The sequence below is a fragment of the Pseudoliparis swirei genome, chromosome 15 (genome assembly GCF_029220125.1).
Source record: "Pseudoliparis swirei isolate HS2019 ecotype Mariana Trench chromosome 15, NWPU_hadal_v1, whole genome shotgun sequence".
In the NCBI taxonomy this organism is placed as follows: Eukaryota; Metazoa; Chordata; class Actinopteri; order Perciformes; family Liparidae; genus Pseudoliparis; species Pseudoliparis swirei.
The window spans coordinates 6,675,038-6,698,377 of record NC_079402.1 but is presented as its reverse complement, the minus strand read 5'-3'; the positions used below and the strand labels follow the sequence as shown (position 1 = coordinate 6,698,377).

The 23,340-nt window shown below is 41.6% G+C and overlaps 1 protein-coding gene across 5 annotated transcripts in view; it reads left to right on the top strand.

The window, feature by feature from the left end:
* Positions 1-23,340, top strand: part of LOC130204886 (transcription factor 4-like) — a 216,077-nt gene that overhangs the window by 95,241 nt on the left and 97,496 nt on the right. For all 5 annotated transcript variants that reach the window (XM_056431859.1, XM_056431860.1, XM_056431862.1 and 2 more), the window contains 2 exons: positions 18,356-18,476; positions 20,354-20,403. In XM_056431859.1, coding sequence (XP_056287834.1) covers positions 18,356-18,476; positions 20,354-20,403 — 171 coding nt within the window. The remainder of the gene's footprint in view (positions 1-18,355; positions 18,477-20,353; positions 20,404-23,340) is intronic.

Here is a 23,340-nt window from a genome sequence, read left to right as displayed (position 1 = left end):
TGGCAATGCGATTGATGTGTATGAATACAGCAAAATATGTAATTATTGTATTTTATATAGATGAAGATTCATTTCAATATAGTATAAACAGTGGTGAGATATCAACTTTCATAAAATAGCCATGGAATCTGCATCTTTGATATATCCACATTCCATGTCTTTTAAAAGACAAAGGTTATGCAACATATATTTTCTTCTCGTGATTTCTACTTGCCCAACTTTAGAGCAACATAAATAATCTACCAAGTGGTCCTTTCTGATCATTTCATTATCAAATTATGTTCAGTTGTGTATTGGCCATGATGTTACTTTCGTCCAACTAGTGCAGTGTCTTTTAAGGGCGTGGCCATTCAGAGCGTGGCCCTTAGGAGCGCTCTCGAAGCGAGCCGATTGGTTGGCCCCTATGAAATGTTACTTGCAGCCTTGTAAAGGACAACATGCTCGACTCAGCCAATGACCCGGCAATTACCTTTGAGGAAAGAGTTTAATGCCCATGTCCTCACACCTTCACCACAGCAGTTCAGAGTATGTATCTTTTACTCTGAGTAACTAGCTTTATGTTTGTTGACTAAATGAGAATGGCGTTTCAAATTGGATCCACTCTACCGTATGTCCAAAAATGTTATCTCCCAAATGTTTACGACGCATCGTGTTCTGGAGAGCGACACCAGTATTTTGGACCGGCGAGGTTTGTCGGCGGTTGCCAACGGGGGGCGATCAAACCAAACAAAATGACTGACGGCGGTCCAAATGTGGTTGCCCGGGGCAACTGGGCAACCGTTTACTGCCGAGCCTCGTGAGTGAAGAGAAGACAGAAAGTGGAGTGACAGAAAGGAAAGGACAGGACAGGAAAGGAAAGCAACCCTGTGTTTGCATGTGAGGGACTTGTCGTAGAACAAGACCTTCCTGCTCTTTGGTTTTGATATTTTCTATTCTGTTGTGAGGAATGTGTTCGGCCCTGACAAACTCGTGAACAAAAACGTTCCGTTCAGCCTTCCTCCAATCCAGCATTTATCCATGTATTAAGGCATTTACTTATCATTTCTTATCACAGCTTTATTATGAATGGATTTGTTAATTTCTGGATTCATTATTGTTTTCATACATCTGTTCACTCAAATACTGCTGAGTTTGTCCATTTATTGAGTCACTTCTCTTGTTTGCATGAGATTAATCTGATTAATCTATGAGTGTTCATATTGATCTTTCTGATCACTAATCCACTCTGTGTATCATTCATTCATTTCTTTGTTAATTTATTCGCTTGCATTCTTGAGGTGGCCTGTTCACTTATTAATTTATTATGTTCAGGCATCTGTCGATTGGCTTATCAGAGCACACTCATTCACTCATAAATTCATTTTCTCATTAGGTGGTTCGTTTGTTCATCCATCCATCCATATCTTCTTTCATTTATCCATTCATCCATGTTCAAGGAATCAAGGCTAATTTACTGGGTGGTGTATTCATGGAATCCTTGACAAAGTTCTGCCGACTGTCTATCCAATCCTTCCATCTGAACACTCATGTATTTAAACATTTATTCAAAAGTGTCCTTTCATCAGTCCATTTTTGTTGCATCCATCCATCACCAACTTGCCGATCTTTTATTTTTAACCACGACTCACATCCAGCTGTGGCCTTTTGTGAGGCTACAACAAACTGTAGAGGACAAAAATATGAAATAAATCAAACATTACTGCCTCACTGACCACTTTTCTACTGGGCTGCTGTCAAATTATCATGTTACACAGTCTGAATGGCCCCTGATGGAAATTGTTTGGAAATGGCAGATAAATTTACATGCTGGGCTGAAGTCCAAAATCCTCTGGCTTCATCCTGGGCCGTTAGTGAAAGGGAAAAAGGAAAAACACTTAGAGGGGAGGATGAGCTCGCGCGCTAACAGCGGGAAGATTTCCAATGACCCCAGTTTGTTCCACAAATCTGACCAAATCCAAAGGATTCGTGTCATTGGTGGTTAGAGGTGATTTAGGATTTGCTTCCACATTTAGCCACTTTCAGAATGAACAACTTTTGACTATACACACTGTAACGTTGCTATTGTGCTCAGTCTCAAATTTGAAAAATCTCCTCCAGCTGAGGTCCAAAACATTTAGAATGGATGTCCGTCTCATTTTCACTTCATTATATGGTCTGACATTGTGTTGATCTTATCGGATATTCTGTTTGGGAGAATGGCTAAGTGTAGTGTGCTCTCACCAATCAGCACTGGCTGACAGATCCTTTACGGTGACATCATTTTCTGCCAAAGTGGTGGCTGGGAGCAGTTGATATTTCCAACATCGATAGAAGAAATTGGTTGATCTCAATCAATTCTTGCCCCCACACAAAAAGATATACTTGCCTCAATTATTTTTTTACAACCTGGAAAACAGCTGGGCAAAATACCTTTTTTTTTAAATCTATGATTTGTCCAGTGATTTAGAACCAAGTGAGACGTTGCATGGAGGGTCAGTAGTTTTGCCGGTATTTGGCTGTAGGGTACCATGAGGTTGACCTAATGGTGGATCACTTTCCATGGCATGGTTTGTCACAGCTCTACTCAATTTGGTTTGTATTGTCAAATGGCGGTGTATGACGGGTTGGGAGGGAAGATGTGTTGGTTAGAGCTGCACAGGATTGGCTTTCGATTGAAACCCGAATGTTTTCAGCTGATCGGCCACAACCAGTTATCGGTTGGACAGTTTCAGATGAACAATTATCTTGCAGGTCACATTTGTGTGCCGCCGTTGCACGATAGTGGTCCATACGTGTGTATTTCAGACCTACTCTGGTATTCACATTTAAAAAATGGATGGGTGGACAGCCCAATATCGGCCCTTGGCTCTCGGCTGTTTCCGTCCAGCAGAACGATGTACCACAGTGTTTATTTTCTGCACAACCGAGCCTAGTCGTTGATTTGTGTTAGGTACAAACTGACTGCTTTGTTCCAGTGTAAACTGGAAAGTTGTCTGGGTCTGACTGGTAAATCTCTCCTAGCTGATAATGGGTGGTGGGGGCAGGGAAACGTGGCCCCCTGCCAAGGAACAAGCCCCCCCCCCACCCCAACAGCTCACTCTGCTCCCCTAAAAACACCCAAACACCCTCTAAAAACCATCGTCTGGCTGAAGGTAGCATGAATACCCTCAACACGCCAGGGATGGAAAAGGACTATTGTTCAAGTACATGTGCCATGTTTCTTTACTGTAATTTGCATGCATAAAAAAATACAAACGTTATACATATTTTACTGTACTTCCTATGTGCAATAGAGATAGTTACATTATTTTGTAAACTTCAATTTTCATTTCACGTAATCTGTAATATATTTTTTGCTGAATGACACAATATGTCATTGGTCTAAAACATTTTGTCATGGCCACTTCAAAAAGTTACATTTCAAGCATTTCTTCTCAGCCTTGGAAACAGCAGTTGACGAAACAATATCCCCTTCAGGTCCATTTAGCTGCTGATGTGTGTTTGAGTATATAACATGATATTAATGTGCAGGTGGAGTTCAGCTGTCAGGTGCCTCACCTCTCTGTTCCTGATGCGTCATTGTGGGCCGCTCACTGATCTTCTTGCAGTGAGGGATATATCGGGGGTTTCACACTGTAATTGACATGACAGTTACTTCCAAGCTAAGTTGTCACATGCCATGAGCGTTTTTACACCTGTCAGGGAGATGAAGTCAACATTAAATTACGTTTTATGTGGGGAGCAAACAGCGGTTTGAATGAAGTACTCTATTTGTGGTTTCACTCTTCATGAATCCTAGTAATTTTTCACACGTGCGATCTACATCAAATTGACAGACCTCATTCCTGCTCCCCAGAGGCTGAACCATTTGGACACAAATGACTCTGTGATCATTTCCTCTGGCACTACCCACAGGGAAACCCCACCAACATGTTTAGCTCCACCACCGGCAGTCATCAGTATGATGTTTGCTCTTCCCTTTATGGGGCTTTCCGTGGCTTCATGGAACCGCAGCAAAACACACACACACACACACACACACTCACTCACGCTTGCACTGTGTGGCTTCTCTAATGCTGCTATCTAAAGCCATCTAAAGGGATATTCTGTCTACATATGCAAACAGATCCACATCCACTGAATGAAGGGAAGGGAGAAGATTATCCTGTTTTTTTGTCGACTCCCTACGTCTCTGAATTTCTCTCTTCTCTCTCTATCTCTCTCTCTCTCTCTGTCATTCATTCAAGCAAAAGCCACTGCACTAGTGGCTGCACACGCACATGCACACGCACACACACCCCCAACACACAAACACACATTCTCGGCCACACCAAAGCTTGCCTGTCATCCAGTTATCGCCTCACAGATCAGTAGGTTAGTCGTGGGCCGGCAGCTACAGCTGAGGCAGCAACAGTCTGGAAGTGAGGTTCTGGTGGAATACATGAAAAAAAAGTCTCTAACCCATCTCACTCACCCACACACACACGCACACACACACTCCACACCATCACACATCAGTCAGTAGAAAGTGCTGAAGGCTCCGTTTTGAAGCTTTCGGAGAGGAGCTCAGAAGCTGCATTTACCTATTAAAGAAGGAGTGTGTGTGCTCACACACACACAACACTTATATCAAAGAACATGTATATAGATGTGTACAGTTTCTCATAACCATAAATTAACTATCTCGCAAACTCACAGCATGCAATTCGGGGGGTCTTTTTCCTCCCGTCACATTTTGAGGCCTCGTTTGTCACTGCAATATATAAGTCCTGCACCTCTATGGAAACAGCACAATACTGTCTGGCAAAAATATATTTTATGCACTATAATCCAGTCCATGAATCCTAAAAAAAAGAAAAAAACATACATATATTTACATATGTAGGATATGTAAAGTGCTAGAAATTAAAGATCTGCGGCTCCACTCAGCCTTAGCCACACGATGAATACCTAAACTGCTGAAACAGGAGCAGGAGTGTCATCCAGCTAAATGTTCACTCCTTCTGAGTCCTCAACGAGCTGGTCCTGAAACAACCTGAGGGCTCTCCAAACACACTGACCTTTGACCTCCAAACCTCTCTGATGGGTTAAGAGACTGCGGAGAGAGTCCTCCACTTATTTCTGAACGCGGCTTTCGACCCCGTCAGTCTTCATCTCTTTTTCTCTTCTGCTCGACCAAGCGTGGTCTGATGAGATTATGTGTGTGAACGTCTTTCCACAGCCAATCTCACAAACTAATGGACCCATCAGGCTCATATAATAATAATAAAATAACATTAATTATTTAAATATCGATAATATAATAATAATTATGATAACATGTATAATAATGTTACATACATAAAAATAAAAATGACATGTAATTATTATAATACACCTAATACAATGCATTGATTTCCAAAACAGAACTTTTATATTTCTTTAAAGTGAAAACTTGAAACAGAGCAGAAGAGGCAGCCTTATATGACTATTTTAGGGTCCAACTATGCCTACGATCAAATAAAATCAAATGCGAACCTTCTCATGAACAGGTGGTATTCATCAGGCCCAAACAGGCGATCCTCGACAGGAGAGCTCAGTAGATCTGACTCTGGGAGGGGGGGGGGGGAGAGGAGGAGTATTGCATGAGGCCTTCCTCCTTTCTTTGTTGACTCCCTTTAACAACACATTAAAACACCAAATAAACCATGTGTCATCTCTCTTTTCTGTCTATCCCCTGTTGCTTTCTCTCTCTCTCTTTCTCTTTTATGGTGCTATGTTTTCACAGAGATATGGAATGTGTCTGTATGGATGGAGGCCAGGCATTACTCTGCTCTGTGTGTGTGTGTGTGTGTTTCCCGCGCATTGGAACCACACACTGCGCGGGAATCTGGTTAACGAGGGTGTGTGTGCGCGTTCATCATCACGTCTGTCTTCTGACCCTGTCCCCATTGGCTGCTTTCTGACCAATGGCGCGGGAGCAGGAAGTACAAGCCCCCAACAGCTGGTCTGAAGTCCAGGAAGGAAAAAAAACAAAAAAACAAGGGCAAATCAAAGACTGTTTACTTAGAGGGAAACGCTCAGACTATAGTTTGCCCCCCAAACGGCCATATCTTTATTATAGCATTGCATATTGGCAATATGATATGAATTCCCTTTTTTGGGATCATCAAGAGCTTCTCTTATACATCTATTTATCCATCATTAATAACTCTTCCCTTACATCAATTCTTTGCAGCTCTGTGTGTGGTGAGATGTTCTTCTCACAGCTGCTCTCCAGCTCTGAATGAGCACACACACACACACACACACACAATAATCCAGCTGCTCGTTGCTCTCAGGAGACTCTCAGCCGTCGTTCATTCCGTCTCATTTGCCGGCCGAACAGATCGACACTATTTTATATATCACGTTTTATTTGACTATCGATCACAAACACACCACACTGTCGGTACCGCGTGCGCGTTGACACATCAGCTGACAGCTGACAGATTGTGCTCGCTATCCGTTATATGCACGGGACCACCCGGTGCTGTTGTGACGTGGTGGGTCTGTTGGGTTCCTTTAAATATACTTGGGGGGGGGGGGAATAAACCAATCACAATGTAAAAAAAAAAAACGTTTTAAGAGAAAACAAAGTCTCATGAAATGATTGAATGCATATCAGAAAAAAACATTGAGTTTGGGCTTATTATTTACAACCATGGCTGCGCACGTCTCCTTTGGGTGTTGTTAAGATTCTACTTCCAGCATTGTGACATATAAATATGTAATGTATTTATTCGGCGAATTAACTCCTAATTCCGATTGTTCTCCGTGTGAGTTGCCGGGTACGAATGTTGACGTACGTTTATTGCAAATCTCGTCTACAATAATTGAATACCTTCAGTCAGAGCAAGTGGCGCAGTGCAAAGGGTTGTTGAAAGTTGTGTGGTACCCTGAGGTGTATTTGCGTGTCTTTCCATGCTCAAGGATGAGCATAATGTTTGGTAGAGGCATCGATCTCCACAGAATGAGCTGTCATAATTTTGATTTCTCCGATGCTGTTGTTCATCACCCAATATAGAACAAGTAATATTTGCACAGTAGAATTTGTTTTACTTCATATTAACCAAATACAGATTTCTTTCTTGGAAATATATATATATATATATATACATATCTATTTATATACACAAAGTATATATATATATATATATTTCTATATATATATATATATACAAATGTCATGCCTGACGTAAACCAGTAGATTTCTTAAAAAATCCTAAATGACCATGTAATTGCGGCAACACCAGAGATGACGACAGATTGAACCCATCTTTAATAGCGTACAACCACACAGTGAATGTTTGTACAAGATAATTCTGGAGTGGCAATTCAGGGGACTCACAGAAACTTGTGAGATCGAAAATGACGAGAAAAAGAAAGGAAAAAAAGTTGTTCTCTGACTTCCCGATCGCAGCGTTTCTCTAGCTAAACCGAGGAAATGTCATCGGCGATCTGGAGAAGAAAGAGGAGGTCCGGTTATTCACGACTTTTACAGTTGTAGTCCCAGTCAGCGTCCGCCTAGCTCATTAGCACATTAATAGCATTATCGTACCTTAGCTAACATTATAAAGGTACAAACATGCAACGCCGGTTAGCGACGCTGCTTCGTCAGTTCGCCCTCATTGGTTACCAACAGGAGTCAACAGGAATGACTATACTTTTTCTAAGAGGACCCCATACTTTCCCCATTAGCTGGCAGACTTTTTCGTTTCTATTTTTCTTTTTTCTTGTTGCAAATTCTGACCCTCCGTCCAGGTTTGGTTTTCAAATTAGTCCATAGAGATTGATATCAAGTTTGGAAGGCAAAACTTACTCATAATGGATTATTTTCACATCATGAAATTGCCTAAGGATCTGATCTGTTTCCACGTTAAAACACGGTGTGGCAGTAATGGCGTATGTTTGCAGATCCTGAGAGAAAAATCCTGCATCTGTTACTCAGTTGTGAAAAAGGTATTTGATCAATTTGTGCAGTCGACTCAATGTTTTTATAACAAGTTTTCGTCAGGCTTGGGCATCGTGGCGGCAAACCAGGGAGCTACTCTTTATCTCTGTCAGTGAAGTTAACCCACTCCCCTCTCTGATGTGTCTAACATCAAACACACACACACACACACACACACAGAAACTGCGAATGAAGTACAACAGCTGGAAACAGACACAGAACAGAACTGAGCTGTCAGGCTTACACCACAGAGCTGACACACACACACACACACACACACACACACTGACGTATAAGTAAACCGGTCTCTATCCATGAGATGTGGGTAAAGCAAGCTAATATTTTTCATGTGTGCTTCCTTCATCAGAGCTCAGTTCTTCAGGATTTCTTATCTATGATTGATGAAGCAAAAACTTCCTGAATCCCACAGGCCTTGAACCTACTTTCAAAATAGAAATACATGCTAAATTGGCCTTAGACATTTTGGGAAATACATGCATGACCTTTAAGGGACAGTTCAGACCAATGTTATATTAAAAAAAAGAAAAAATATTATACTTACACTATTGTTTAAGAGTTTGGGGTCACCCACACAATTTCATGTTTTCCATTAAAAACCTAAGACTTTTATTTATCAAATGAATTTCAAAATGAATAGAAAATATAGTCAAGACATTAAAAAGGTTCGAAATAATGATTTTTATTTTCAAACTTCAAGCTCAAAGGAAGGCCAGTTTTATTGCTTATCTCACCAGCATAACTGTTTTCAGCTGTGCTAACATAATTGCATAACAGGTTTTCAAAGGTTTTGTAATCATCCATTAGTCTTCTAAGCCGATTAGCAAACACAGTGTACCATTAGAACACTTGAGTGATTCAATTCAGTTTATTTGTATAGCCCAATTTCACAAATTACAAATTTGTCTCGGAGTGCTTTACAATCTGTACACATAGACATCCCTGCCCCAAAACCTCACATCGGACCAGGAAAAACTCCCAAATAACCCTTCAGGGGGGAAAAAAAGGGAAGAAACCTGCAGGAGAGCAACAGAGGAGGATCCCTCTCCTAGGATGGACAGATGCAATAGATGTAATGTGTACAGAAGGACAGATTTAGAGTTAAATACATTCAATGAATATGACAGAGTGTATGAATAGTTCATAGTAGGCATATTCCACGATGGAGACCTCCACGATCCATCAGGCAGATGGCGGTGGGGACGAGGAGTGGGCGGAGTCTCAACATGACAGTGGCGTAGTCATGAGCAGGAATTCCACGACCCAGACGATCCATCAGGCAGATAGGATCTATGCCGTCTCATAGGGTCCGATGACCCCATGAGACGTAAAGTCAAAAGGACTTCCGGGAGAAAGCAGAGTTAGTAACGTGTGATTGAGAGATGAAAATTCATCCTTAAGGAGAGAAAAAGAGGAGATAGGTACTCAGTGCATCCTAAAACGTCCCCGGCAGCTATAAGCCTATAGCAGCATATCAAGGGCTGGACCAGGGCAAACCTGATTCAGCCCTAACTATAAGCTCTGTCAAAGAGGAAGGTCTTAAGTCTACTCTTAAACGAGGTGACTGTGTCTGCCTCCCGGACTGAAATTGGAAGCTGGTTCCATAAAAGAGGAGCTTGATAACTAAAGGCTCTGGCTCCCATTCTACTTTTTAAGACTCTAGGAACTACAAGTAGTCCGCATTTAGTGAGCGTAGCTCTCTAGTGGGCAATATGGTACGACAAGCTCCTTAAGATATGATGGAGCATCACCAATCAAGGCTTTGTAGGTTAAGAGAAGAATTTTAAAAGTGATTCTTGATTTTACTGGGAGCCAGTGCAGAGCAGCTAGTGCAGGAGTGATGTGATCTCTTTTCTTAGTTTTAGTGAGAACACGAGCTGCAGCATTCTGGATCAACTGGAGGGACCTAAGAGATTTATTAGAGCAGCCTGCTAATAAGGAGTTGCAGTAATCCAGTCTCAAGTAACGAAGCGTGAACCAATTTTTCTGCATCTTTTGAGACAAGATGTGCCTGATTTTTGAAATATTACGTAGATGAAAGAATGCAGTCCTTGAGATTTGCTTTACGTGGGAGTTAAAGGACAAGTCCCGATCAAAGATAACGCCAAGATTCTTTACAGTGGTGTTGGATGCCAGGGCAATGCCGTCTACAGAATCCACATCACCAGATAATTGATCTCTGAGGTGCTCAGGGCCGATTAAAATTACTTCGGTTTTGTCTGTGATAGTTGCTTGAAATGGGCTTCTATACACCTATGTACGTATTTCATTAAAAAACAAATGATTCCACCTTGAATACTCATTTACCACATTAACAATGTATAGAGCATTTTACTGATACATTTATTGTTATTTTTGTTTTTGTTTTTTTAAGTGGCCCCACACGTTTAAACGGTCGTGTATAATACACATGTTTTCTTTCAGCCATATTGCCTACATGCTCACAACCAGGTTTGTGGAATATCCTGAGAAACTGGGTCATTATTTCTGAAAAGATAGATTGCTTTGGGGGTTTTCAAATGCAGTTGTTTAGCGCTTTGAGCACCAAAAACCGTGACAATAAACTCTGTTCATAAACTATTTGCAATGTTAACTGTTAAATCATAAATTGCGTGCAGGAAGCTGCCAGATATGGTGAGGTGTAATGTGCTGTCTGATTCCTCTCTTAGTGTTCTTAAATGCTCGCTATTTATTTGTCAAGCCAAGCGTTGAACGCTAATTAAGGAGAAATGTTTTGAACTGCTTTGCGTAAGTGTGTGTGTGCGTGTTATTGTATGTGTGTGGGTGTGTGTGTGTGGAGCAGTTAGAAGACGGAGGAAGTTGTCATTGGCAAGTCGATCCCTCGCTGCTTTCAATGTTTCTGCAGGCAGACACACACACACACACACACACAGCAGCTGGTGTTTTAGAGACTCCAGTGCGCTGATGTTATTGGCCGTTGCCTCTGTGTATTGGCGTTGTGGTGGCGGATCTGTGACCTGATTGGCTAGCTGAGTCTTTTCATAATGAGCTCAGTCCTTATCCTGGATGTCATCAGTCATTTGAACGTCCTTCGTTTGAAACATAAAGTGGATTGACGCTTCATATATCCCGCCCCTTTTGGCTGTATGCTCCAATAACAGTTCAGCAACTTGGCAGCAAGTCGGTCAACTTTTCCTCAGAAATGCTTCTTTTCAAGGGTAACGTTGCTAAGGAAGACATGTGGCCATTTTTCTCTTTTTCCACGTGCTTTTTCAACTGAGCAATTTTCACTGCACAGGGAACTGAATCGTGGCAGTGCCTTGCTCAAGGAGACTGAACCGGTCATTGTAGCAGTGATACATCTTTAATTCAGGGTTTGTTGTCAAAATGTTTGGTTTGTTTGGCATTTTTTTGTCGGTATTGAAGTAGATGCTCTGAACTGTTAGATTCGCCATAAGGACTCACTTCCTCGCAGCCGTCACCATGAAGCAGTCAACCGCAGATATGAGGGGAAAAAACAAAACATTGATGCTTTCAAACTGTTAAAGACAGTGAGTGTCTCTAAAGGGCCCTTTTATCCTATCATATCCAGCAGATGGAATGAAGAAGCGCATGCTACAAATACGTTTTCAGTCACTGAAGATGCTAACTGACATTTTCCCATCTTTGCATTTACTTTTTTTTTATAGCTGATATTAAGTTCTAGTTGGCAATAAAATACAAACTTTTTTTCTCTATCACAAGTGTCCTTTGACGATTAAGAGTAATGTCACCACAATGTCACATCACTGCAAAGAGGACTGGTGGTGCTCCGGTACAATACTGTAGCAACACTGTATATTTAAAATCTGTAGATATAGACATATGGAGATTGCGATTCAAGTCAAGATGGCAGCGTAAAAAGTTCCACACAAAAGAACAAACGACTAATAACACAACATGGAAAACAATAACGTTCTATTAAATTATTGATTAAATGATTTCAGTGTAACTGGGAAAATTGTGCTAAGAATATTAGTAAATTTCGGCGTAAAAGGTATTACGGCTGAACTTCCACAATTAGGTCAAAAAAGAATAAATGTGAGTGTTTTTGGCTTTTCTCTGGATTATCCTGTGAACTCTGAACGTCTTTCATCCTCACTTTGGTTTCTGAGAACTTTACAACTCCTGTTTCCACTATTTTAGCCGTTTAACAGACTAAATGTCAGCTGAAACCCTCGATGTGCGTACTGTCCATGTGTTCTGGTTCTGTGAGTCCAGTTTTATTTGGTCCTCTCTGCTGGTTTCTATCTGTTTCTGGTAGCAGCCTCAGGGCCTCGCTCCCTCAGGAGTGTGTGTGTGTGTGTGTGCAGAAATGTGTACACACATGTGTGTGTCAGCTGGAGCGAAGCTGGCGTACAGGTGCGCCGCTGCCTCGCCAGCACTTCCTGGTAATTAATGACTTCTTCCTGTCTTTCTCTCTCTGTCTCTCTCTGTCTCTCTCTTTCTCTCCCTCCCTCTCTCTCTCTCTGTCTCGCAATGGTGGAAATTAATGACATTTAGCATATATAGTATTGAGTATCTGCTTTTTCAGTCACATTGATAGACAGAGGGTTGGATCGGAGCGGTATAAACGAGTAGCAGCATAAACAATCATGTTCTTTTGATAAGAAGTGTCCCTTTTGTCAGTTTATAAGTGGATATCCTGAAGGGTAGTTTAGTGACGGGATAAAAAAAGACACACCGCTCTCATGCCATGTGTGTTAAAGGGATAGTTTGAATCCTTAGGAGAGCGGGTTGCGTGAGGTTCTTATTCATAGTCATTGTGTTATTGGCTACAGATGGAAGCTCTAGGTTGGAGAAGAATGCAGGAGTTACTGCACGGGTGCAAAGTGATGTACTCAGCATCATTGGCGGTGCGTCCATAGAGGGCGCTAGGGCGCCGCCCCTCTTAAAATTTTTAGATGAAAAAAAATAATAAGAAAAAAAATATATATATATCCTGTCAAAAAACATTGTATACCAAATCATTTAAATAGCAAATAAACCGTGCTGACGCGCTAACTGTGTGTGGAAGACCGTAAGCCTGTCAACAACCACTTAAGTTAAATGTGACATAAATAATATATCGCCACTCATCTTCACGGAGAGAAGCCCCTCCCCATTTTCGGGGCGCCGGCCCAACGTGTGTGTGCGGCAGCGAGCAAACATTTCACGGTCGTTTCGGCAACGACGGCTTCTCATTGGCGGATGAAACGTGAATCTTGGGGCGCAAAAATTTGCGCCCTGGCCAATGACATTGTTTCTTATTTCACGTGACTGGACTATTCGGCCAATCAGAGACCGGTATCATTCCCTCAGCCCAGAGAGCTCCACGGAGCTACGGGAGCAGGTTGCTAACCGGAGCTGGTTAGCTGGAGGCTCAGTGAGTAATGCGCTGTTTAGTTTCCCCTGTCTGTTGTTCCAAAGTCCTGGGACTGAAACTCTCTGGACTACAACGGGGTGAGGGATCTAAAGAGCTTCAGACAAGTGTAAGAAGCACAAATCTTGCCGCAGTTATCTAGCTAACAGCATGAAGCTAACTAGCTAACAGCATGAAGCTAACCCTTTTTGCAGAGCAGCAGAAGGAGACCGAACTGGCATCGAAAACACAACGAAGAAGTTCTGAAAAACAGACACATTCCCTCCAGAATAATGGAAACCGGCTCGTCACAGACATGATTGACTTTAACCAGAGAGTTATTGAGAAGTTTGCCAACTTTAAAGAGAGGAGGCTACTTTTCTTTACACGTAGTGGGGTCTACTCTGTCAAACACCCAATGTAACATGTGCTGCATCTCTTTCTCACTCTATTCTGCTCTGAACCTCTTTCATGTGAGGGTGAAACTCTTTTATTTTGTAAACCTCTGAAACCCAACCCAATGTTTCTTAAAGCTGCTCTGAACCTCTCATGCCCAAAGGTACAGTGTATTGATAGTTGTTATTGGACAGTGTTGAGCACGCTGTTTTCTTTAAATAAAGCTTTATTTTTTAGAATATTCTACTCAAAACCTCTTTTCTTCTCATTGTTGAGTGCTATTTAAACCGCGTCGCCCAACTGCGCCCCCCCCCAAAAAAAATTCACCAGCCGCCACTGCTCAGCAGGGGAAACACATTTTGTAGACACCTAAAAGGAAGGCCCCAACAAGAATGTAATCAGTTAAAGTGTACGGTATATATTTAGAATTGTTTCTCCCGTTTACTTTGCCATGAGACAACCCTTTCCAAACTAGAATGGAAGTATTTGTATCCAGCTATGCTCTATAGCCAAAGCTACAAGACTTCATTGAAGAAAGCTCATGATAGGTGTGTACAACATATTTTGCTGCTTCCCCAGTACACAGAAGTACATTATCTCTCCAAACTAGACGATACTTCATACAACCTCAGCTTGAAAGAGCCAAACTATCCCTTTAAGTAGAAAGCTTGAGTCAGGATGAGGTTAGCTTAACATAAAGCATGTATGGAGAAAGTTAGCCTGGCTGGAAAGAAAACATGCAGGCCGACGTCCCTCAAGCGCATTAATTGCCTTTACAGTCATCAATCAATTCGTCCTACAACTTTTTGATGTCGTTCTTTTTAATGTCTCTGTCTCTCTGTTTATTTTTGTTGTTGTTGCTTTTCCTCCATCCTCGTCTTCTTGAGACTTCCTGTTCTCTGTTTTTTTTTTCGTTTCACTTTCTGTTTCTTTTTTGTTTTCCTCTCTCTCTCTCCTCTCTCCCTGGTAATCTGTCTTAGTTAATATCATCTCTGTGAGCAGCTGGGTACCGAAGCCCAGTCAGCTCTGTGTGTGTGAGTGTGTATGTGTGTGCATGTGTGTGTACATGTGTGTGTGCATGTGAGAGAGAGAGAGAGTGAGAGAGCGAAAACAGCATCAGAGAGAAAACAAGATAATATAGAAGATAAAACAGACGCAAGCAAGGAGGAGCAAATCCACAACAGTTTGTGGATGGAAATAGCCAGTAAATATATATATATATCGATATATATCTATATCGATATATATATCGATATAGATATAGATATATATATAGAGATATATAAATAAAGATACATTCAATTCAGTTTATTTTATAGAGCCCAAAATTAAAAATTAAAAATGTGCCTCACTGTACACATACGACATATCTGTCCGAGGATCTCAGAGATAAACTCCCCAAAAAACTGAAAAAAACCTTTCACAGGGGAAAAAAGGGAAAAAAAACCTTCAGGAGAGCAACAGAGGAGGATCCCTCTCCCCGGATGGACAGATGCAATAGATGTTATGTGTACAGAAGGAATCATTGCAGAGTTACAACACATTCAATGAATATGTTGTAGAAATGTATGAATAATTAGTAGGAGGCATGGATCCAGATTTCCACAATCCACGAAACAGAAGGAGAAATTACATATAAGGATCTTTTTGGAGCTACTGCAGAGCAGACGGTTGTGGGTCACTGTAAGTCGCCGTAGAGTCGACGAATGCACTTCTTGGAGCAGCTAATTGGCCGAACACATTTCCCGATCCCATGACGGTCCCTTGTCTTTTTATCTTGGGAAGGTTCCGCGCCGAGTGAGACTGGAAGTTTCTCAGTGGCCTCCAGGCCTCAAGAGCTGGTCAAATTCTCTAGATCAGGGGTGCTCAATACGACCTACCAGTCGATCGCGGCGTAGTATGGTAGATCGCATGACATTAAACAAAATTGGCCCGCCCCCCTGACATCTTCTCTATAGCACGTCTTTGTTCTTTTATTAACCCTTGTGTTGCCTTAGGGTCATTTTGACCCGAATCAATATTACACCCTCCCCCCGCCTATGGGTCATTTTGACCCCATTCAATGTTTCACCCTCCTGTTACCTTTATATTTACTAACATATTTTACCCTTTGGGTTCAATTTGACGCCAGCAATTAAAACCTCCAGAACATTATTAGAATTAATATTGTTTTCCAAGTTTAAGTGTGAGGCACTTTATGTTTGTTTGTTGACTACCGAAAGAACACCGACATTAAACATTGAATGGGGTCAAATTAATCCTAAAGCGGGGGGAGGGTGTAATATTGATTCGGGTCAAAATGACCCTAAGGCAACACAAGGGTTAAACTAAACAGCCATCTGTTGTTGATCGTCTATACACAGCAGCATGTCATTTCTGTCTCTACGTGTCGCGTTAATACTTCTCGGCTCTCCGTCTTGACCTGGTCAATTTATAAGTAGCTCGCGTGCTGAAAAAGTGTGAGCAGCCCTCAACAAAATTCTATCCGGCAGATAAGTGTGTAATGAAGTGCGACTGGTGAGAGACGACGAGACGGGCAGGTAAAGAGAGACAAAAAGAGAGAAAGTGAGAAAGAGAGAAAAGAGAGAGAGAAAGAGAGAGAGGGCACGGGCAATTTGCCTCTCCTCCACTCTCGTCTGGTTGCCGGGGTGACCGGTCTGGCCCGACCTGGCATCGATGCTCGAGTGCGAGAAGCAGAAAAAAAGAAAACAAAGAAAAGAAAGAAAAAGCGCCACAATCAATGAGACCCTTTTTTGTTTTAGTGGGAACCCCCTTTTACCCCCAATGACACACACACACACACTGAAACACACACGGACAGAGGAACAGGATGACTGAATCAATGTGTGACTGTGTGACTGTGTGTGTGTGTGTGCCTTTTGTGTCTGACTCCCTCTGTGTGTGTGTGTGTGTGTGTGTGTGTGTGTGTGTGTGTGTGTGTGTGTGTGTGTGTGACTGACTTTATTTAAGACAAGGGCCCTTTTGTTTTAAGCCCGAGAATGGCTCTGAGGCCGAGGCTGGCCCTGTAATTGGCCTACTTAGGCCCTGCTTAGCATGAGAAAGGCCTTTACTTGGTCCGGCATTGCCAAGCTAACTCTTGTTTTCAGCCACAGAGAGGACGGGCGCGACTGATCAGAATTTAGATTAGCCCCCCCACCCAAAAAAACATCTATCCATCCATCCACCCCCCCCCCCCTCTCCGAGCACACAACCCCACCCATTGCTTCGAACACACTGCTCACTAATTACTTAACGAGAGAACTGGGGGGGGGGGGAAGTCTACACTTTAAGGGAGTAGTGGTGGAGTCTATTTAGGGGGGGGGGGGTCTTGGGTTCGCAGGCTCTTTTTCACCTCTTCCCTCCTTGCTTAAAAAAAAAAATCTCAACAAAACCTCCTCCTCCATCCTTCAATGTGTCTTTTATTCTCGCTCTCTCTTCCCTTCCCCCCTCGCCCCCCAAACCAGACGCCACTTGTTGCCGCCGAATCATTGAACTTAATTAGCGGGGACAATGTGTGAGCGCTTTGCTAAGTTCGAGCCGTAAACAGAGTCACGGAGTTAGAGGAGGGAAGAGGGAGCTGAGAGGAGAGAAGTTAGACTCCAAAGCCGCGGCGGAGGAGCCGCGAGGCGCACATCCTCCACCCTGAGCAGCATGAGGCGGCTCCCACCGAGGTAAATACCGCCACACGGCCCCCCGTACGCTTCCTCGCTATCGAGGTGGGCTCGCTTCCCTGGAAGGGAGACAGCTTCAAAATCAAATCCGAGGGGATGGGGTATTTATTTATTCATTTGTCTTTCTGATGTTAATCCGTCTGTCTGTCTTTATCTTTTTGTGCTTTTTATTTACAATATTAAAAAATAACACTTGTGTTATATTGAGTTTAATTATATATATTGTTGTCAGTAACAACAATTTAACATTTTTTTGTATCTGTTTGTTCCATTTTAATCTTGTCATATTTGGGCAGAAAATAAAATGTGATTACATGATGTCATTTTCACATTGGCACACATGGACTTCCATAGATTTACCTGTAATGCTAATATCAGCAATGTCCTTCATGAATGGGTGGGAGTGGTGGCAACGTTACATTCATGTGACCCAAGACGGTTGTCGGGTTGCATAGTTTGCCATGTGAGGGTTTAAACACACTGGTGCATTGACAATATATGCAATCAATATCAATTGATACGCCGCAGCGTCACAAACATACCAGCCAGTTACGGAACATTCTCCTGTCAACATTCAGTGTGACTGTCTTCTGCTTAATCGACATATAACTGCTCAACAAGGAACATTCTGATCAGCATCATTCCAGTTATCCTCGACGCTCCGATTGGGATCGACGTCAGAAATGATTCTGTTTGCTGATGACAACATTTCAAGCTGCCTCAAAATTATGAACTTTAGCGACCCGACTACAACGCCTACTTTGATAATTTCCTTTAAAGAATGTCTGCCTCAACATTTGTGCTGCGGTGTATATATATATTACAAAAATAGGTCTCCTTGCTTTGTTCGAATTCATTCATGAAATAATGGTGCATCCTTCCACGGTCTTTGAGTCACAAGGTAACATGATTGACAATCTCTCTCTCTCTGTTTTTTTTCTGTCTGTTTCTGTCTTTTCTCGGGGGTCTCTCGACCAGTCGAGTGGCGAGATGGGTCTGGGGAGTCCCGGCGCGGCATCGCCCACCAAGCCGGCCGGCCAGTACTACCAGCACTACGGCTCCAACCCGCGGAGGAGAACGCTGCCTATGGACGCCATGGGTGAGACGCTCGGCGACACACTCGCGTCACACGGGAACGCACACGACATTGACCTGCTCCGTCTTGAAGCTGCTTTTCTCTCTCAGTTCGGCCATTGTCCAGCCCATGATCCCCATTTTCACCTCGCACTATTCTTGTGACATCATCAATATCAAAAGCATGGAGGGAGAAATTGCATGTTTTGCTAAATCTGTGTCAAAATACAATTTGAAATGGAATATTGTTATGCCGCAGAGTTGATCAGGCCCTCACATCCTACATACACCCCATAATCATTTAAAATATGAATTAAAATCATTCCCTGTAATATCGCAAATCATGTCGCAGTTGCAATATCAGTTAAAATTAGATATTGTTTTTCCAAATTGTTCAGCTCTCATGTTAACTCAACTTAATGGTCAGTTGTTATAAACGGGCTGGACGAAATATTATAAACAGAATGCCATTCAATAGCGCCTTACGACATAGCCTCCAAAATTACAACAATGTGAGCTTAATTAAGTTAAGCTATACCCAATAAACAGCAACTGCATAATAAAAGCATACTTAAAACATTTTTTTAGAAATCGCTGTCAACCCCATCAGCCAATCAAGAGCCTCCCCGCTGGGCCCAAAGTGTGTTCGTTGGAGCATGCAGTTCGTAATGCGAGCTAAGGACAGTTTTCAAGTTCTTTTATTCAATTTATAGTCAAATATAAAGAAAGTATGACATATTAACATGTTGAACTTAAATAAATAATATCAATCTAAAAGTACCCTATTCTTAATACTACCAATAAGAATAAATAATGGAAAACATACTAATAATAATGAAGTAAAAGAAATTTGAAATAGAATAAATTAATGAAGAATAAATAAATAAAAATATTAAAACTATTATTATTAATAATTATATTATGATAAAAGTTATACTGATGATAATCTGCCTTCTTCTGTGTTATTTTAAATGATACTGACTATTTTAATTCATACAAATTACCCTGGGAATAACAAATATTGTCATCATCATAATAATAATAATAATAATAGCTGGTTTTCTTTTTTAGATCGAAATCTCTGAATATTTTGCTGCGTAGTCTGAGCACCACATCGAAGACAAATTGGCTTCCCAGATTATGAGCTACCGGAACAGTTATCTGAGTTACCTTTATCTGAAATTCTCATTATTCAGACTGAAGAAATAAAGCAGCATAAACCGTCTACCCTCATTTACGGTTCTGAATCCAAACTGAACCTTTTCTTCTTCTGTGATCTCGGTGAAACATTTGAACCTGGACTGATCCCAGTTCACAACAGCGGTGTGTTTTCTGTTCTCTTAGAAGGCCGAGCAGTGTGAGTGTGTGTCCGCGTGTAAACCAAACCTCCTGTCGGTCTGTGTGTGTGTGTGTGTGTGTGTTCTGAAAAGGGACTTTAAGCAAAGAAAAATACAGGGAAGTCTTTTACAAAGCAGGACAATAGTGGCCGTGGTGTAGCCTTGGTAGCGTTAGCCTCAGAAGGACTCACACGACGACGATGATGACTCTGGGCCAATATTTTATTTTTTTAAAGGCGCTCTTTCCTTTTTCCATCAAAGTCTCACCTTCCCAGTTAATAGACCGCTCCCTCGCTACCTTTGAGAGAAGCCCTGAGAAATAATATAAACATGTCAAAAGCTGTTTCCCTGCTTCCTTTTATCAAACCCCAAAGAAAAGAAAACAAATCAAGCCCGTCCTTTTTTTTTTTTTATTCCGTCTTTTTTTAATTTGCTATTTGCTATTCGTATTGTGTCGCGCTTGTTTGCATTCTTTTTTTTAAAGAGAGAGAGAGAAAAAAAGCCTCTTGTCCTGTTATGAACCCTCATGAATTGTTCTTTTTATTTATTTATTTTTCTCTTTCAGAGGTTCATCCAAAGAAAGTGCGGAAGGTCCCTCCCGGCTTGCCGTCCTCGGTAAGTGATAACATGCCTTTTGTCAAATGATTTTTCTTAGTTTTTCCGCGGTATCATCGCCGCTTCGAGTGTGTGTGTGTGTGTTTGTGTGTGTGTGTGTGTGTGTGTGTGTCGGAAGGAAAAAGGGCCGCTGATGCTCCTGCATGTTTGAACTGGCTGAGCTGGTTTTTATAGCAGACGTGGAAAAGGCTGCACGCGTTGCCAGGTCCTGTGAGTTTGTCAGGGTGAAGATGTCGGAGCCGAGCTGGACACAGACAGCTGTCAGCTTGTTGTCTTTTAATTTAATGCCATAATAAATATAATTGTTCTATATGCAAAGAAAGGTGGTTGTATGAACGCTTCTTGTTTTCCTAATGTTTGACAGCAGAAAGCTAATATTATTGACTAAAAAAAGGAAAACGGAAATATCCATATGAACACAGAGTAACATTAGATTTCCCTGCTATTAATGCATTATTTGATTGATTTATCAGTGATTGTGTTGCATCTGTCTGTGGCATCCTGGGATGAAACTCTCACCATGGCGACGCTACTCAGCTTGCTGGCTGGAGGTTGTTCTCTGTTTAGCGGGTTTCAAAAGGGAGTCCTGAGAAACGCGGAGTTGTCGGAGGAAGAAAAAGCGGCGCACGTTGCCAGGTTTTGTGACTTGGCGGAGGCGAAGCCGATGCTGCTGTCGGAGCCGTGCGCAAACAGCTGTCGGCCTTTTGTTATCGCTTCCTATTCTTTTTAGGAATCAACTCAAAGAGTTTTTAATGCCAGAAGAGAAACTGATACTTACTAAATAATACTCTTCTCAAAAAAATACAATTAAAATAGGGTCACGTCACAATATAACTTAAACAAATCCAATCCTGCCCTTTTTAACTTTATTTCCTCATTGAGCATTTCAAAGCAGTGTACAAACATTTAGTAAATGTTTTATTAAATACAATGATACAGTTGTATGCAGCTCCCATTTTAAGTGTTTATTAATGTTCTATATATAACAACAATTATAACTTGTCCTGTGAAGACATTTTGGTCACATCCATAACACTATAATGCTTTAATAAATATACTTTTAATGTATTTCAATCCTCTTACAGCACTGTATTATTATGTTTATAATTACTTCAGTCACAACACATTAGAAAGCCTTTTATAGTGTCAACTATCACAATGCTTCATCTCTGGCACAAAGTGCACTATAATTCTCATGGCATTAATACATTGTAATATTTGTTATGATACATTATAATCACTGATACAATACATTATATTGTTACTCTAGGTGGTCGTTGTTTGCTTAAATACAAAAAATGTTTACACTGTTTCGTGTGTTGTTTAATAGAATAAAGCAAACTATGACGTAACATATTATACACATTATAATTATAACATATTAGATAGAGATGCACCGATCAGGTTTTTTGTGCCGATCACCGATCACCGATCACTGAAATCAGTATCTGCCGATCACCGATAATACCGATCACCGATCACTGAAATCAGTATCTGCCGATCCGATAATAGCGATCACCGATCACGGTGTCGATTGAAGCATTCTATTTATTGTGTAGCATTATTGCCTAGGACTATGAGGAAATACATATATAAAGCACCTCAAACATTAAAGAAATTACAGATTTCTTTAAACATTTAGGACTTTTACTTTGAAAAATGTCCAAATTAATACATTAAAATTGTTTGATTGCTATTGTAGGGGATTTCAGATATGTATGGAACACATCTGCATTATTCATTTCCTGGAACTCTTGGGGAAATCTATATACAGGACTTTTTTTAACATACAAAAGTCTGACTTATTTTTATAAACTCTTCCTTGGTACAGTAAAAATGTTTTAATGTTAGCATAATTTAAGCTAAATCTCAGAAACGATCTATAAAGATACAAAATCAGTTCATTGTTTACTTTTATATGCTAGTGTATGATTTGTCGACATCTTATTTTGAAAAACGGATGTTGTTTCACATGGTTCTTTCCGCTAACTTTGCAAAACCGGATGTTGTCACTCAGTGCGTTTACATGCATTCGAATAACTGGCTTAGTCGGACTGAAATCGAATTATCCGTTTCATGTAAACACCTTTGTTCGACTATGTGCGGTCCGACTACGATCCGATTAACACCCCTGGATAACTCGATCCGATCCGGTTGATAATTCGACTATCGCGGCATGTAACGGTGAATTGGATTAGGAACTGGACTTTGCGTCTTTGCGCATGCTTGAGATCCCGTCGCCCTCCTCCCTCCCTTCCTCCCATGTCATGACCCGGAAGTCGAAAGAGACGATAAGTTGTCACTGCCGGCAGCCTGGCCGGCAGAAAGCAAACAAACAACCAGTACCGCTGCTAACCATGTTGGTGCCCTAAGCATAACTCCTTCATGATGCCCCCCTGAGATAGGAAAGTGACCCACGGCGATCGTTGTCGACAGGGGGGTGGGGTGGGGGTGCTAGTGAGAGTGTGCTCATCTGGGGGGGTGCTGAGCGATTAAATATATCTCTTGTTCTGCCTGTTTTGTGACATACATGCCTAAAAGGCGCCTAATATTTCTAGACTGAAATAATATCGGCATTATAATTATTATAACTATGAGAACTTTTTTAGTTGCCTATTTTGTGGTGCCCCCTCAGGACTTGGTGCCCTACGCGCAGCGCGTAGTGCGCGTTATGGGAGCGGCGGCGCTGCAAACAGCGCTATGGAGAACACAAGAGCCACCACACATCTCTGGACCGAAGAGCAGACAGAATTTATGCTTAATGTATTGAAGGAGTTGAACATAGGCTACTAAAGTTCATGGTTCTTTCTCGAAAAGTTGATGTTGTTGTTGTTGGTTGTTGTTGGTGGTGGTGGTGAAGAGGTCAAGCGGAAATGGCTGTATCACCACGAGTTGTAATGAAAACAGCGCCACCTATCGTATCGGATATGACATGCT